Source organism: Parasteatoda tepidariorum, chromosome 1 (genome assembly GCF_982258835.1).
Source record: "Parasteatoda tepidariorum strain Cologne lab strain chromosome 1, Ptep-v5.0, whole genome shotgun sequence".
Classification (NCBI taxonomy): domain Eukaryota; kingdom Metazoa; phylum Arthropoda; class Arachnida; order Araneae; family Theridiidae; genus Parasteatoda; species Parasteatoda tepidariorum.
This window is the reverse complement of record NC_141755.1, coordinates 69,230,803-69,248,542: the sequence shown is the minus strand read 5'-3', so window position 1 is coordinate 69,248,542 and position 17,740 is coordinate 69,230,803. Positions and strand designations below refer to the sequence as shown.

General features: G+C 31.6%; 1 protein-coding gene across 1 annotated transcript in view; it reads left to right on the top strand.

Annotated features, from left to right (window-relative positions):
• The window catches only part of LOC107444493 (cubilin), an 83,985-nt gene that overhangs the window by 28,093 nt on the left and 38,152 nt on the right, over positions 1–17,740 (top strand). The window contains exons 2-5 of the mRNA XM_043056066.3: positions 4,312–4,339; positions 7,462–7,716; positions 13,501–13,638; positions 15,891–16,133. Coding sequence (XP_042912000.2) covers positions 4,312–4,339; positions 7,462–7,716; positions 13,501–13,638; positions 15,891–16,133 — 664 coding nt within the window. The remainder of the gene's footprint in view (positions 1–4,311; positions 4,340–7,461; positions 7,717–13,500; positions 13,639–15,890; positions 16,134–17,740) is intronic.

The window sequence follows — 17,740 nt, the reverse complement described above, 5'->3', positions numbered from 1 at the left end:
CCGTTCAACTATTTTTTAAAATAATACTTTATTTCTGATTTCATGAAACTACGAAAAAACTATTTAACTCAAACGACTTCAAAAAAAGCTTTAATTTATTTCGAAAACCTGCGAAAATCAAAAATTGTTTCGGTGGTAAGTTAACACTTGTAGAACTAGGTTGAAAAAATAGATTTGCCTCCTTAAATATAAAAACAGATCACTGCAACCGTAACTTTAACGTTTGACTCTTCTTACGCAAAAACCAATTCATTTTTTTGTTTATTTGAATTTTATAGATTAATAATAACAATTGCTTCCGTCATTTTGACCTTTTCCGAAACAATTGTTCCACGAAAACGTGTTATTACGTGTAATAATGTATTTTATAAATGAATTGATACGTAGAATATTATTTGGGACACCATTTAATTGCTTTACGGTGTGTGGTATAATTTATTTTTATATATTTTTTGTTAAGATTCTTCCGTTTTCCTACACTTGGCGTAACATTTAAAAGTAAAAGATTTCGGAAAATTGATTTAAATTTTATGAATATACTTACATTATTAATATATTTTACTGAACGCGAGTTTTCCTTATTTCTCCGAAATAAATTTGAAAAATGAAATGATTGAGCCACCATTTTTCATTTTTTTAGTAGAAAATATACATGAGAGTACGAAAGTTCCTATTGTTCACTGAAGTTGTTCTTGTGCAACAATTTAAAGCTCTGAATAAAACCCTTTTTCTATAAAAATAGTAGAGAATTATAAATTATTGCTATTAAACTAAGTTAAAAATTTCTAAGGTCACGGCAAACTTTAGTTCAGATTATTAAGTAGATTAGATTATTTAGTTTAATTAGTTTGATTAGTTAGATTATCTAGTTCATGTTATTTAGTTTAAATTATTGTAAATGCTGCATACCATAGAAAAAATACATAGTTTCCACTCTAAAACTTGAGCCTGGGGATGATACAGAGGCACAGTAAATAATGAGCATATAAAATATAGATAATACGATAACCAAGATATAGATAGATATAACTAATAACTAATATAAAGAATTAAAAAAAAAGTGACGCGTTTTTTTATTAATGCGTGCCAAAAAAATTACACTCAAGCCATTATGTTTTTAGAATCACGCTGCAGTAAAAATACATCTTAACTACAAGTTTGATTGCTGAGTTTATCGTTTTCTTTTGTTGTTGTCGTTTCGTCTATATGAGTGCCAAATATTTCCAAAAATCGTTTTCTTTTATTTGAATTTATATGGTTCCCTGTAATCGTTCGGTTATTTGTTTTATTTTAGTTCCATGAAATGCTTAAATGCCAATTTTTTTAATGAAGTCGTGTGCTTTTGAAGACAAAAATATATTTTATAAAGTAAATTATGATAGTTTAATTTATTATCATTTTTTTAGTTCTTATATTTATTTCAATGTTGAATACAATACGTATTAACATGGATAAATATTATCGTTCGTGCTGCATACCTTCGAGGATTTTCCGTGCAATTTCCTTTTTTTATATTTATCAGGCTGTCTTTTTAAATAAGAATTTCAAGTATTTGGAGATTTGAAAGTGCATATTCAAAAATCAAGATAATATGTAACCATAAACTTAATGCACAAGTAAGTGTGAATTTAATTTTACATCTAACAGGTTAGCACTAACAGATTTTGGGTGTTTCGGGTATTTTTCAGATTTGACCAAAATGGGTATCGTAGTGAAGAATAATATTCGAAAATAATATAAGAAAAATATTCAGTACAACACATTCATCATTTTAAACAGAAAAATGCTAATTGGCTCAATGGCGCTTTTGATGGATAATAAAACACATGAGCAACTTTGTTAAATTCAAACTGTGCACTTACTTGCTATTATTAATTATACAAGTCGATGAATTTGATTTTTAAGTCTTTTTCTCTAAAACGAAACGAACGTGAACTGTAATAAATTTCATAAAGTTAAAAGAACACACATTTCTCAAACAGAAAATTACATATTTTAAAAGCAAAAAAATAATTTTAAGAAATAATAATTTAGTTTAATGGTGCTGTTGAATAACTAAGAGACAGTATAACCAAGCAAATTACTATTTGCGTTAAAAAGTAAAAATTTGTCTTTACTTTTATTTGATACGTTTAATTGGTAATTAAAACGGATTTCTGTTTTCCAGTCAGTTTTATTTAACTTTTTTGCTATTAAATTTTTTTCTTCCTAATACTGAGATACAAAAGTTGAGATTTAACTTAAATAAGTCGAGATGCAGACTTGCTCCGGAAAGCGGATTACTATTTTCGAGTGGTTGTATTTTAATGTATTGGTTCGGTAAATTCGATTTAAACGGTGTTTAACACACCATTACTTCCAAATATTTCAAAAGCTTAAGTGATTCGTCACTTTAATACAGTTACGGCATGTTGCGCTTTATAAAAATTTCGCAAAACTAACCGAAAATCTGCAAATTTTAATTTGTAGTTCTCTACCGTCTTTTAAAATACTTTGTCGAATCCGGAGCCCCCCCCCCCCCCCGTTAGCATCTCTATATAAGTCTTAAATGTCAGTATTCAAAAATTTTTTAATTCGTTTTAAGCATTCCTCAGCTCTTTGTTATTTAGAAGAATCATATCATATGTGTTGGTTATCTTAGCATCAGCCCAGCTAGGGGCTCCAACTAATTCATCTGAGTGGAAATAAATGATAAATCGCCGAAGCGCAACTGAAAGGTAAAAGTTGGGGTTCAGTATCTTTTACTGAGAGAAAATTAAAATGAAGTAGTGAGATTGAACAAACAAGTTTGAGAGAGAGAAGAGGTTTTGTGGCAGACTGCCTCGCCTCCCTTCGAGGTATTACCCCCGAGCTTCTCAGATGCACAGTAGCCACATAGCCTCAGAGAAAAGGAAAAATGTATAATAAATGCGCAAAATTATTTACAAGTATTTACAGCTATTTACAAAATTTACGGGACAAAACTCCGTCGGATAGGAAAAAGGCGGTTGCCGGGCTATATTTTATGTTGTCTTTGATGAGCTCAAAATCAAAATTTTTAAAGTAATTGCACGTATGACAAGAGAGTGCATCTCTGAAGAAACTTGCACATAGTTCAGCTATGTGCTCATCTATTTTGTTAAAAACCAACATATTTAGAAGAATAGTGAGTTCTAAACGTTTAAAAGCAATTAGTTTTACATTTATAGTGGTTTGCAATATCTGTTGAATTAATGTTGCCAAACTGGCTAGCTACACTGCGAAAGGGTAATTTATTTCACATTATTTATTCATTTACTTCATTCATCTTTTTTTAGTTTCCATCTATTTGTTTATTATTTCTTGCCTTTATTTATTTATATTTTCATATTAGACTAAAGTTTTTCTACCTGATTTGATTTAGAACCCTTTTTCCCTTATATCTTATCGCTTTTGATTTCGAATAACTCCTTCTTTAGGAATATTACATGCAAAACTTATACAAACTTTCTTATTATCTCCCGAAATGGTCTAAAAACATTTCTCACTGCATTTTTTAATCATTTTAGTCGCTAAAGTCGAAATCGCTTACAAGATGGGCTTGCAACGAACTCGTTTACAACAGCGAAATTTGCTTGTTAAAACTGAGTGTTCGTTAAAACTGATTCGTGAAAAAGTCGCTAAAGGTTATATACTTACTTATTAAATTATTAAATAACAGTTATTTTTATTCATTTTTTTCTCCCTTCATTACAAAAGAAGTTAGTTAATTTACTTTAAAGATGCCTAAGCTGACGTCACTTCACTCAGATGTTAACCGGCAATCCATCAATGATAATTTAGTTACTGATAGCAACCAATAGGATCTCGTTTCTATGGAGATGTGAATATGAATCGTCCAAAGATATGATGCAATTATTCCACTCAGTGATATAGTTCAGCTTCTGGCTTGGACATCTCTATTCTCTCCTTTTTATATTTCTGTTCTTCGGACAAGACTCATCGGCAAAAAACATCGTCATTTGCTATTTAATGAAGTTCACGTGTTTGCTGAATGCTAACTAAACTGACTCATACAAATTTTCAGTTTTCTTCAGATTTTAAACGAATTTTTCCCAGAAGGGTTTAGCTAAGCTGGGGAAGTAAGTCGAAATTTTATGAATCACAAAAATATCGCTCGCTAAAAGCGGGGTTTGCTTGTTAAAAACAAGTTATGCACCAATAGGCTTAACATTGTTCCAACCAAGTTAAATCCGGATTCTCGTTAAGCCAGGGGTCGCTATATGCGAGTGTATATAGAATTGTATATAGAAAAATAGAAACTAATCCACATTTTTTCTCTCTAATTTTTAGAATGACTCCATTGAGAAGATAGGAAATGGTAAGTGAACTTATATTAATATAAATGTTAATAATTTCTGTACTCCCCCTTTAAATATCTGAAAAAAATAATTATATTTTACGTTAAGAACTTTCAAACATTTTTTATGACATTAATATTATCAATATGCCGTAAAATGAGAAATACATTTTAAAAATGAAACTTATTCTTATTACTATCACTTAAAAATTAAAAAAAACAAAACAAGATGGTGTTCATTTTAAATAAAGGAATTCAAAATACTCATCCACTCAATGACATAATATGTTATGAGAAATTTTGAAAATATTGAAATTTTTGAGTTAAGCTGTAAGCTAAGATAATGTGAAAAAAACGCAAATTAACTAGGGCAGCTAATTTGTGAGGCAAATTAACTGCAAATTAACTATTACGCTCTTTGCGAAATGTTTCATAGAGTGGTGGACAGTTAAAAACAAAAACATTCAGAATTTTTGCAATTTTACCAATAATAAAGCCTCATCTCAAAAAAAGCTGTAGCAAGCTGGCGTTTCATGTGAACTTATAAAGGATTTACGTGTTATGCTGTGGAAAGTATTTTTGTATGAAATATACAAAATAAAGAATAATAAATTTAAACATAAACTTAGCTAACACCAGAAGAAAATTTTCCAAAAAGAGTAGATATTTGGCAGATCCAATAAACCAATTTATAAACCCTATAGGGTCCGATCCGGGCAAGCCGTAGAACTATTAAATACAGTACAGTGAGTAATCCGGTACGAGCAGTGGCGTACGCAGAATTTTTTCAAGGGGGGTGTTCATAATTTTGTGGAACTACTAAAAGAAATTCGAATCTGTAATAAAGCACTATTATTTCCTTAATTTAGACAGCTAGACAATTTTGACTTTTTATTCAGACAACATTGTTTAGTTAAATTTTGATTTGATTTTTTAAGTTTAAGAACATAATGTAATATCTTCTGAAAAAAGTCCAGTGTCATATGGGTGGAAAGTAACACTTTGAGGGCCACTTTCACATTCATCAGATTTTGTTATGCTAGAAACGTTTTCTTCTACGAAAGTATCACATTTCTGTTCAACAGAAAAACTTACATTGGTACTAGATGGTGTCACCTCACTAATTTCAGGTCGTGATTTTTTCTCAAAATAATTAAAAATTGTTAAATTCTTGCGCTTTGACATCCTAAAGATCCGAGAACAGCAAATATATATTTATATACTATATTGGCAAAAAAATATCCGCTATGCTACGATCGCAAAGTTTCGAGCTGGAATGAATAACTTCAACGAGCACAGTATCTCCAATTGTATTATTACTGATTTCTTCACTAGTCGAAATAGTGGCGACGACGGGTTCGGTGATTGAATGAACTTTTTGTTAAGACAAAACAAAACAGATTTAGCGACAAGCTCCGAAAGACAAGCAGCAGAGATAACTCTTAGTCTGACTAACTAACTTCACTGTACCCCGTTCCCACTTTTATATAATTTTTCACCGCATCTCCAAAATTCTCGAATTGTCTCAAAGACGACAGAACGTCTAGGATTCCAGAATCATCGCGTCAAGACCTCACGAATGACTGCCAGTCTCGAAAACTATACTAGCAGGACAGAAAGGAACCAGTCCGTAACAGTATCACGTGAATTTGGTTTCAAAAGTACAACCCTATTATAGTAAATGTTCTTTCAGAACTCTGAGAAATACCGTGAGAGAAAAAAAGTAGGCATAAGGCTAATAAAAATATATAGTCTTAAAAAATAATAGCTCGCATAATTTCTACTAAAAAATTTTTTCTGCCATTTTGTCTGAGCTCAAGGGGGGTGTTTAAACCCCTCCCTTGCGTACGCCACTGGGTACGAGTGGTGGTCTTGCCGGGACGACCGGGTCACTGTTTTAGCAGAGGATCACAATGTACATTATTGTAAATAGTTTTATTATGTAAATATTTAAGTGCTACTATTCTCAAATCATATTCGTAGTTAATCTTTTAGACTTTTTATTGTATATAGCTAATTTTATTTTATTATCTTTATTTTCCTTTTAATATTAATAATTAATATATAATAATTTTATATTTTCCTTTATTTTCCTATTTTTACTTTAACCATTCCCGACTTATTGTGCCTATTGTGTATTTGACCACTATCCTCTGGCTATACATTTCCCTCTGCTTTTTTTTTTCTTTTTACCATGGGCGTTTCCCCCTATTTAAACTAGCATACGACTTTAAAGATGACTTATAATTTTATGTCAGCACAATAAAGATGAATCGGTCAGTGGAACTTCGCGTCAAACACCGAGATAACACAGATATCCAGCAACCTATTTATACTCGTAAGATACTTTCCATACCTCCACCAGAGTCGAATGCAGAATGCATTTCATTTCCGAAGGAAGCAGTTCATTATAAAACCGTATCAATTTTATGTCTGGTTATGTGACTTTCGCTCGCTGTGTTAATTTTACATACAAAACAAAGTTAAAACTTTTTAATTTAGATACTCACATTTGTGAATTTGCTGTAAACACAAAACAGAAGTTTATTATACCAAAGTTTACAAATAAGGTTACTTCCAATCCAAAAATATATATAAATAGCTTCCTCGTTTTTTTTACATCTCACACTGTGTATTATTGCCACCATTTGTGCTGAGGTAAACTAAATATATTTTTAAGAACAGTACTGTAGTTTTCCGGCAAAAAATTATTTAAAATTGACAAAATAACAATTATTTGAAAGAATATAGGCAAATATATTTCTTGAAATGTGCTTGTTTTTATAAAACAAAATGTTTTTGACATGAAGCTATAAATTGATCCTAATGCGCATGAAAATATATGTTATCAGTAAACAAACGAAAAAAAATGAGAACATGAATCAACTACGTATAACAGTGAAAAAGTAAATAAAAAAAATGCGATATTGCACAGTACCAAAATTTTTACGTTGCATAGATTTCCTCAAATAGAGAAAAATATTATTCTAAGCCCTTCAATAATATAATTTAACTAATGAAGGCTACTATTGCATTTTTCTTAGGATTAGGAATTTTACCTTCTTTTTAATTACTTGCATAAATTTCCACTGTTAATTAGGTAAAATCACGCCAATAACGAAATTCTTTGCTTCTATTATTAGGAGGTTGTAACATGACAATTAATACTCAGTACGGCTACATTAAGTCTCCAAATTATCCAAACAAGTATCCAAGATATTCTCGATGTTACTACATGATAGAAAGATTCTCCAAAGACGTGTGTGAAGTCAAGCTAACAGTGGACTGGTTCGAAGTGGAGAAAATGACTTTCACTCAGTGTTCAGAGGATTTTCTTGAAATACAGAACGGAGAGAGGAGGTACAAAATATGTGGCGACCTTCCTCCTGGTTCGAAAAGTAAGTTTTGTTTCAAATTATCAACAGTTCATACTTCATAACAAAAAAAAAATAATTGTATAAAATTTTTTTATTTCAATTGGCGCAACTCAAATATTTTTTTTTGTGATTTAAATTAGGAATTAATAAAGAGGTAATGCCATACCTGCCAGCTTATGTTCTTTTCAAAAATGATTTTCCAAAGAAGTAGAAAAATGTGAATTGAAAAATTAATTATAGTCAAATATGTTTTTATATTTTACCAGAACCTAATGACATCTACTTTTTCACTTAACTTATTAAATGGAGCTGGGTACCTGATGCAAACATTACCTTTGCCCATTCATCGTGTGCATAATAGTCAGTGAGTGAGCATAATACTCAGTGAGTGTGCATAATAGTCAGTGAGTGTGCATAATAGTCAGTGAGTGAGCATAATACTCAGTGAGTGTGCATAATACTCAGTGAGTGTCCATAATAGTCAGTGAGTGTCCATAAATTACAGAAAACTGAAAAAAGTTTCATATACGAAAGGAGGGGATATCGTTGTTCTTTTTGTTTAGTCTTTAAGACTGTGGGCAATAATGGGTGAATTTAATATATACATTTGATGTCTTGATTTTGTCATATCGCTGAAAAAGTGCACTGCAATAGGTCTAATGTATTTGCATTCTAGGTTCTGGCACTTAATACTGTTATTAAAGTTTGCTGAATTGCATTTTAGAGCTTTGTCCAAAAATTTCTGGCTTAATTTGGTGACATGCTTGTCGAATATTTTTATTTTAAGATCTCATTAGAAGGCTTTGGTTCGTATGAACCAACTTGCTATAGAAATTTTTCTCAGAACTTTATTTTAGTAGCAAGTTTCTTCATTTGCATGCATTTCTTCATATCATTTGGAAAAGAGAGAAATGAATGGGAAACAAATTGAACAAAATTCAAAACTAGTAATTTGAACATATTCAGATGAATTAATGATGAGAGTGAGGTTGTTTTTGCTTACACAATTATGTGTTCAGTTTCTGATAACTGGAGACGGCCAGGTTCAGCATCTACATTCCTTTTGTATTTAGTTTTGGTGGCTGCATAAATTGAAAACTGATGTTGAAATAGATACTGGCCTTGCATCAGAAAGGTTCTGGGTTTGAATCCCGGACAAGGCATGGATGTTCATTTATTCTCAGTACTATCTGTCCTTACTGTGGGAGCAGCGTTGGCCCTCCCTATGTGACGCCCCGAAATAGTGGCGAACAAATCTGCCCTAATACGCTTGAATTGGCGAATGTCAACCTATGTGGGCGTTGGGGAAAAATTGAAGCAGATAAGCTACGGCAAATGGAAAGAGAAAACTTTTTGCTTTTTCTACCAACGGCTGAAATATTTTGTTTTCTAAACGATGTCAGCAATTAACAAATACGTGTGAAGTAGATTACGAAGTGGGGTCTGAAGTTATGTCTATTGAACATTTATATACACTTAACCATTAAATAATTGGTTTTATCTGAACTGGAAACTGTTTGACTACCTATTCTCTAGCTGTTGGGAAGTAGTTCTCATAGAACAGCTTCAAACTTCAAAGGTGCTCCATATTTTATCAATCAGGAAAAGTTGTGATACTCTTCCTATACACAAAAAGATGCCTCTCATTTATTTTCATAAAAAATTTTGATAAATATTCTTGATAAATACAGAAATATGCATTACCATTCCTCATCATTGAAAACGCGGTGGAATGGAACAAAATGTGGGACAGTATGCTCGTTTTTAGGGAATGTATAAAAAAATATAATATATAATTCCTTTTGCAGTTTGTAGAATTAATGAAATATATTTTATAAATTAAAAGAACTAAAAGTCATGAGTTTTCTTGTTTTCTTATAACACCTATTTTATAACAGCTAATGAATGGGTGGTGGTAAACATATTTACCAGAAAAAAATGGTGTCACAATTCAAATTTTTTTAACCTAAATTCTAAAATATTTTAGTATATTCATACTAGAAATAAATTGCACGTTAAAGGATTAAAATAGGAAGAATTTTCAGAAAATTGAGCTACTTCGATGACACGTAAGAGCTCATTTAATAGAACAACTAAGATTGAATTATTTATTTGCTAGAATTTTTAATCAACATTTTAAAACCAATATTCATACATTGAAGAATAAATATTGTAACCAACAATAAAAAATTTTCTTCAACGGCGATACATGAATACTAAGCACGTGGGAGCACAGAAGTAAAGTAAGTAGAGGAAGGAATTAACTGGTCGAGCTCGTGGCGGATGTTTTCGCAGAAAACTATTTTTCATTTAACACATTAAATTCGTTATTCATCATTTTATTTGCCTAAAATTTTCATTGTAACACTTTTTATGACCTTCAATAGGCGTATATTGATCTTGTTTTCTTTCTAATCTTTTGGTTCCATCCTGTCCGTTCTTTTTGTTCAAACATTGGCTGAGTAACTGCTTACTTAGTTAGCAGGTGCTAACACAATTCTCACCGAAACTCTTCCTTATATTTGATCCAATTTTTCAACTTGACAATCACATAGAATTTTTTTTTAATCGTCTGCTCCATTTTTAATTACCTTATTTGTTTTATATGAACAGTTATAATCGGCTTAGACCGAGGGTAAACACACATTAATAATTTGCTGATTTCTAAGAGACAATGCAGTTATATTCCCGTAAATAAGTAAATTTGGCAACACCGTTTTTATAATTCATTTCAAAGAACTAAGTAATTTTAAGTAAAAAAATTCCTTGATATCTAGTAAACTTCCTTTTTTATAACAATTACTATGCTCATAGCAATTCTTAAACTACATTATCTATCTTTATGTATAAAAATAAATGTCTCTCTGTGTGTCCTTCATAGTGTGTCCTTCTGTGCGTACTTCATAGACTCCTAAACTATCCGACCCAGAGCGATGAAATTCAGAATACTGATAGTTCGAAACACGGAGAATGTCTCTGTTGACATTAGAACATTGTACTACGAACCGTTGAAGCGGCATCATCCAAAAACGAAACGGTATTTTCTGATTGTTGCAGAACTTGCCATTGATGAAAATCGAATTAGAGACGACTAATTTTCCGTTTAATTTACGATTAATTATTAAATTAAATTATTCCGTTTTCTTTTATTTCAACGATAACAGCAGTCTTGTTTTCTAGCTTATTAGCTCTCATTATAAAAGGAAATTATTGGATAAATTATATTTTTTTCGTAATGTCAGATAAGCAAAATGGTCAAGGTAATTCAATTATCATTAGTCGTCTAAGTCAATAAAATAGTATTTCTGAATTTATCGGAAACTGAATTTATCGGGTTTAAGTGGTTTTTTGATTTATAGTATTTAGTCTTCTAAGACTTCTAAAACGAAAACGATACTTGATTATTTTTGGTAATAGTTACTAATTGAAATAAAAATATGCTTACTAAAAGATATACTTTACTACTTTGCATTGGATACCCACATAAATCCATTCACAAAAATGAATTGAAAATATTAATATACATATTTAGTTATTTAGTTCTGAAATAATATCAATATTGCACTTTTATTGCAAAATTGGTTGTTTCTAAAATTATAAAATATTCACATTATTGATTTAGAAATGTGCTACTTTTTTCATGGAAATGACTTTCTTAGTATTGGTAATCCGGTAGGTAAACACTTAAAGAAAGCGTTATTGAATTTTATTTTAATAAAAGCAATAACACAATACACAACAATGCATGGGTGCCAACTTATCCATTAGAATATAATTTCTTATTGGAAACACTAACGTTTATATAATGAAGCATAAATTTTAATTTTAAATATGTTACAAATCATTAAAAAATCAATAATACAAACATGTATATATAACATACATAAGTACGGTAAATAGGAACTTAAATGTTGGAGAAACCGTTAAATTTTCAGAAAACTTTTTATACTTTAAGTATTATTGTATAACCACTTCGCAAAGTCTCTCCCAACAACCGAACAAGTTGACAGCTGTGGTAATATTTATTACTAAAAATTCTTCTAAGCAGAAGTTATTTTTGTTATAGCCAACTCACATCATCACCGGATATTTATCACCTATTTTATGCATATGTTTGAATCATTTATCATAAAACGTGCAGACAAAATCACATCTATTAACTCATTTCTCGCTGTTGTTATAAACTCTCAACACTTGATGTAAAAAGTACTTCCCTAAAAACGTTGCTGCCAGTTAGCGCTAAAAAATATTGCAAATCCATAATCTATAGCTTCAGATCAAAATGTAACTATACATAAATGGTGACCTTTTGTCCTCATTTATAATGGTCTGTTAGTTATTACTGCAAGGATGCCGACTGCTTCGCTTTCTGAAATTTTTTTTATAAAGGTAGTAGAGTATTAAAAATTAAATTTGAAGAAATTTAGTTACTTTTAACAACGTTCACAATGGGTCATCACGAGATAGAAGAAACAAAGGAGCTCTTTACATAAACCTAACCTTACAATTATTTATGCGTAGTGTTGGGCAAAATAGATCTTAAATAAAAATTCTAAATTAAAAATAATACATTAAAACATAAAGTTTGCTACCACTAGTAAAACATTTGCTACAAAATGGAGCAAGTTATCATCTTTGCCATTGTCCCTGTTAACATACCTACCCTTCTATGTGCTAAAATTTCAACATTATCTTAATATTTAGTTACCACTGTTATTATTTAGTAGCTACCAGATACAGGGCTGGCAACTTTCTACGTTTTTTGGTAAAATTTCTTCTAGTGGTAGCTGTATATATAGTAGTAGTCAAGCACGTAGGTTGTTGTTGTCATCGGCCATTAAGATAAAGGGGGTGTGGTCCTTCTTGTTTTCCAGTGGCGTCATCTATGTCCGAGGTAGTAGTTATGTATAATTCTTTATTTTGCAAATTTGATTTAAAGTCATTTTCCACGCCACTATATGTAAATGATTTAAAAGCTGGTATGAAACGGCACTTTGTGTCCGCTCTCTCGTGATGAGCGATTTAAAATGTTGATAAAATTACCAAAGATTCCGAAAGCTTTAGTTTTTCTTTGTTTATCACTCTATAAGATATTGTGCAGCGTAGTAGTTGGCAGCACTGCAGGTACTGTAAGGTAATGTGTAAATATTGAGTTACTTCTTGTAAACTTTTAGTAGTAATCTCAGATTTTTTAACCCTTAAATAAATCTCGAACGCAAAAGCTTACCACATTTTGGAAAGCCTAAATGCCTTGTTTTCCACGAAATATATTTTTAAAAAATGAAACAATTGAGACATCAATTTTTATCTTCATAAAATAAGTACACGCGAGAGAAAAAAGGATTGGATTAAATCAGGTACCTTTTTTTTTCCAATGCCCATCTGGGGAATGAGCTTTCGTCATATAGGCATCTGAAGGGCAGATTTATTGGCCACTCTTTCAGGGCACCCTATTAGGTGGGCCAACGTTTCTCCCACAGTAAGGATAGATAGTACAGAGAATGAAAGAACATTCATGTCTTGCCCGGGATTCGAACCAAGAGCCTTTCTGTTGCAAGGCTAGTTCCCTGACTCCTACACAGTCCAGTCGGTAAACCAAGAACCTAATATTAAACATAACAAATGAATATAATGTGTTTGCAAAACTGAAATTTGTATACTTTTTATCTCAAAATTTATGAAGGATAAGGCTATTGTAAAGATATAAAGGAAAAGTCAGAAAGAAAGATAAAAGATATATATGTTGTTGCCCAAAACTTAAGAAATGTTATTTACCTAAAATAATCACTATTTTTCTCCTTCCAGAATTTGTTTTCTTTCCACTCAATTCGGATCAATTGGTGTTCCAGTTCTTCAGTACATTTCACCAGAAGAAGGGATTCTCGATTGAAGTGAAGCAACTACCTTTTTCATGCATGAATGACACGAATAAGATGATGCTTGGTAAGACAACATTTCATTATCATATAATCATTGGCAATCATATAATGTTGACAAAGCTGAAACATGGTTTGAAACTGAAGCACGGCATTTTGTTAAAGGTCCCGTATCTGTGAAATTATGAATTATCTACTTCTAATTTTACACATCTATGAAAATTAGGACCTGTTATTTCTAGTTTGTGAAAATTCACGAGAAGCACTGGGTTGTCCAGAATGTTTAGGAAGGGTTTTGTTTTCCTGAATGTGGGAAATACCTCCCCATAAGTTTCTGAATCTGAAATTACCATAGAATATAGTTATTTTTTTTGCCAGAAGTATTATAGTAATTGGTGCAGTTTTAATCAGTATACAGTCTAGTAAGAAGTGTTTTTATGAGTAAATGTGGTGCCTATTAAAACTGCTCCATGCTGTGCATTTTTATTACAGATACGGAGGAAAAAGGTTCATTTAGGCTCCTCGAAGGTACTGGAGAAAACAGCTTGATTGTATTAAATTTAAAATACCATGAGTTGACTTCATGCAATTGCAGCATGCTAGGTGATACTGAATTAAGTTAATCATTATTTTCACGAGATGAGCTACTAAAAACGTGTTTTGCTTAGTCTATTAAAGTAGAGTCACAGATAAGGATGAATTATAATAATAATATATATAAAAGTCATTGAAATTATTTTATCTTTATTAATTGCGTCAATATTTATTGTCTCTAATTTTTATGCATGACTTCGTAGGGTTGTTCATTGCCGATTGTTTATTGATTCTCCCCCTCCCCCATACGGAGTACAGGTGTTCAGCTAACCATCAATAAAGCACGATAAATAATAAAGTACAGGCATTCAGCTAATCATCATATTCTATTTTAAAACCGTCGTTGAACAGCCGACACAATTTTGAGTTTACGGGCTACCACTGTTCAACTTCTTGTAATTTTGAACCTAATCCTGAAGACAAGGTAACTCCTGGATTGGGGGAAATTTGCCTTCATGAAAGTCTTTTTGATGGAACTAACTTGCATTTGCGTTATATGGAGAGGAAAACCACACACAAAAATCCCAAGGTTAGCCGGGTGGCAAGGGGACTCTAAAACATGATCCGTTTACCATTGATGATAATTTACATCAGCACTGTGGTCCATGCAAGCGAGGTGTGGAATTCGTTTCGACCTACCATGGTTGGGATTCGCGCCCATGTTACCTCGCTGGGAGGCAAAGCTTTATCCCATGAGTCACCACGTCTCGTTGATCATCACATCGCAAATGTTTTTTGAAAAAGCCTTAAATTGTGATGCCACAGTATTTAATGCAAATTTTTACATTTGGAAACTTAAAAGGAGAAATGAAGTTCATGTCAATGGCTGCTTAGTTTTTTATCGGTTCTTCTGTATCTTGAAAACAAAGCATTAAATTTTTCTTTTCATTCCAATTTGGATTACAACCAAAAAATACTATCTTAAATAAAGTCAAAATCTTAAAGTTGAATGGAAAAAGGGCTTAAGGAGCCCAGATAATTCTGAATGATAATGATTCTATATAATCCTGTTTTTTTCTGCTTTTTATTTCTGAAAATATGATCCTATTTTTCTGAGAAAAAAAGAAAGAACCATGCATTTTAATGAGTTGTCGTTATAAAGTTAAGAATTAAAACTGCAAAAACTGCAGGGTGGGTCCATTTCTGAGCAATTGGTTGCCGAGGTAAGAAAATTGAACACAAAATCAATAAATATAGAAAACACAAACATTTCTATGTCTGCAGTTTTCGGCAATGTTCATTAGAAAACATGGAATTCAGGTAATTTAGGTAAATAAAATTACCAGTTCTAAAGCGCATAAATGGCCAGACTATAAAAGGAAAGTGACCCTAGTGGTGTACGATGACATTTCAGATCACGCGTTGCTATGCAATTCTTAATCCTTATGATATGCCTTAAATTTTTTACCAGATTTGTTCTTTAATTTCGCAACACCTTGTATATAGCAGATCATGCGCTTATTAACATGAGCCAAAAATAATCTAGTTTTCTATACAAAAATTTCATCTGTTAAAATTTTTATTTCCAGCTGTACCTACAGTATCACATATTTGACTTGGTTATCGATTAGTTTCGTTATAAGCTATTGTTTTTAATATTAATAATTGTATTATTTTTTTCATCAATTACAGTGTTTTAATATTAGTTATCGATGAAATTTTTTTTATTTTTGATTATTGCTTTTATTATTATCATCGATTATATAATGTTTCCCCTTTTTCTAGCGTCGACTCGATCATCGTCTTGCTCTCAATCTGTTAACTCCCGAGTAGGTCGCATTACTTTTCCAGACAGCGATGCATCAATCGAAAGCTGTACTTACACTATCCATCGTTCAGAAGCTCAGGCATGTCTTTTGCAACTGGATTTCACCAGCTTCGATGTTGCCGAGAGTGCCGGATGTGTCAAGGATCATCTCCTACTACCGGATGGACAGAAAATGTGCGGCATACTTGGAGGAACAAGAAGTTAGTAATCTAATAATAAGATTTTAGTTGTAAATTTGGCCAGTATAGCCTGGTTGGCAGGGTGCTGGACTCAACGGGAGTTCGAATCCAGCCGGCTGAAAACTCCCTGTGTAGTAAATGATGACTGGTGCACATTAAATCTGTCTGGTCATAAATTCCTCCATGTTACCATAATAAATCAATACCTCTGGGGGTACAGGATATGAGATTGATCGTTCTCTGGTTCAGGTCAAAATTACTATCTGTGGATGAATGAATGGATGTATGAATGGGTTCACCCTATAAACAGGTGGGGCGTATGGATGTGGCAGAAGTCGAATTCTTGGCCATAGATGGCGCCACTGGAAAACAAGAACAATCGCACCCCTTCAGTCTTAATTGCCGACGACGACAACAACAACAACAGTTGTAATTTTACTGAACTATATGGATTAATTTTTCAGAACATTATGTTACTAAATTTTGAATCTGAGGTATTTCTGAACTTTTGAAATGATAATCCATTAATTATTAAAGCACAGTGCTTTGAAAACACTAGCGAGTTTGAGAGACTGACCCTGGCTTTAGAAATGTTTTTTGTATTTTAATGCACCTCATGTTCCTTTTATTTAATTTATGAACTTGGAAAAACATGGGCTTGTTAATTTACAAGTGCAGCGGGAAAAATTACAGAAGTTTAAAGCAACCGTCTTAAAATAGGTTGAAGTATGGTTTATCAGAAGTAATCAGTGAATCGAATTAAAAGTATAAATAATTATTACAAAATGCAACGAAAAACTACAAAAACAAATATGAAAAACTAATTACCTTTCACTGGAAAGTGAGCAAAAAATATACCAGTTTTCTCGAAATTGAGGGCACACACTCTATCTTTAGTGAGCTTTAAGTCGAACAGGGGACGCAGTAAAACAAATAAAAGTGTTGCTAATTATTATAGAAGAGGAAAGCTCAAATTTGGCACATATACTTTGGTTAAGATAATATTGTAGCTAAAAATCTAATTGCATATCAGTGTAACTATTGCCACTAAGTTTACTAATTTGTAAAGATTTAGATATTCTTACTCCCATTTTTCATTTAAAGTACTCATTGAAAAATTAACTAACTACATTTCTATTTATATATATATTAGTTTTAAAAATGAAGTTTTGGTTAAATAATAATATTTTATATTTTTTCGGAGAAATAGAATTAGTACAATATAATACCATAAATATTTATAATACAAATAATTTGACATGACTTTCTTTTTAAAATTGAAGTGCCAACAAGACCGAAAAACCATTGTAGATATAGAAACATAAACTTAGAAACTAAGCTAACGTCACTTAATTGTATCTTAAATCGTCTTTACATCGTGCATCAATTGGTTGTCAATTGCAACAAAAGTGAAGGAGTGTAAATAATGCACTGCTGATATTAGCAACCAGTTAATGCAATATCAAATTCAGTCTCACAGCTTGTACCCTTCACTGCAAGCTACTTTACCTAGCCCATACGATTAATATAAGGCTCCTAGATTAATACTTTTAACAACAAATTCGTCATAAACTCTTTTTATTAATCAAAATTGTTACAAGTAGATTCCTTTTATTTATTTCTAGCCG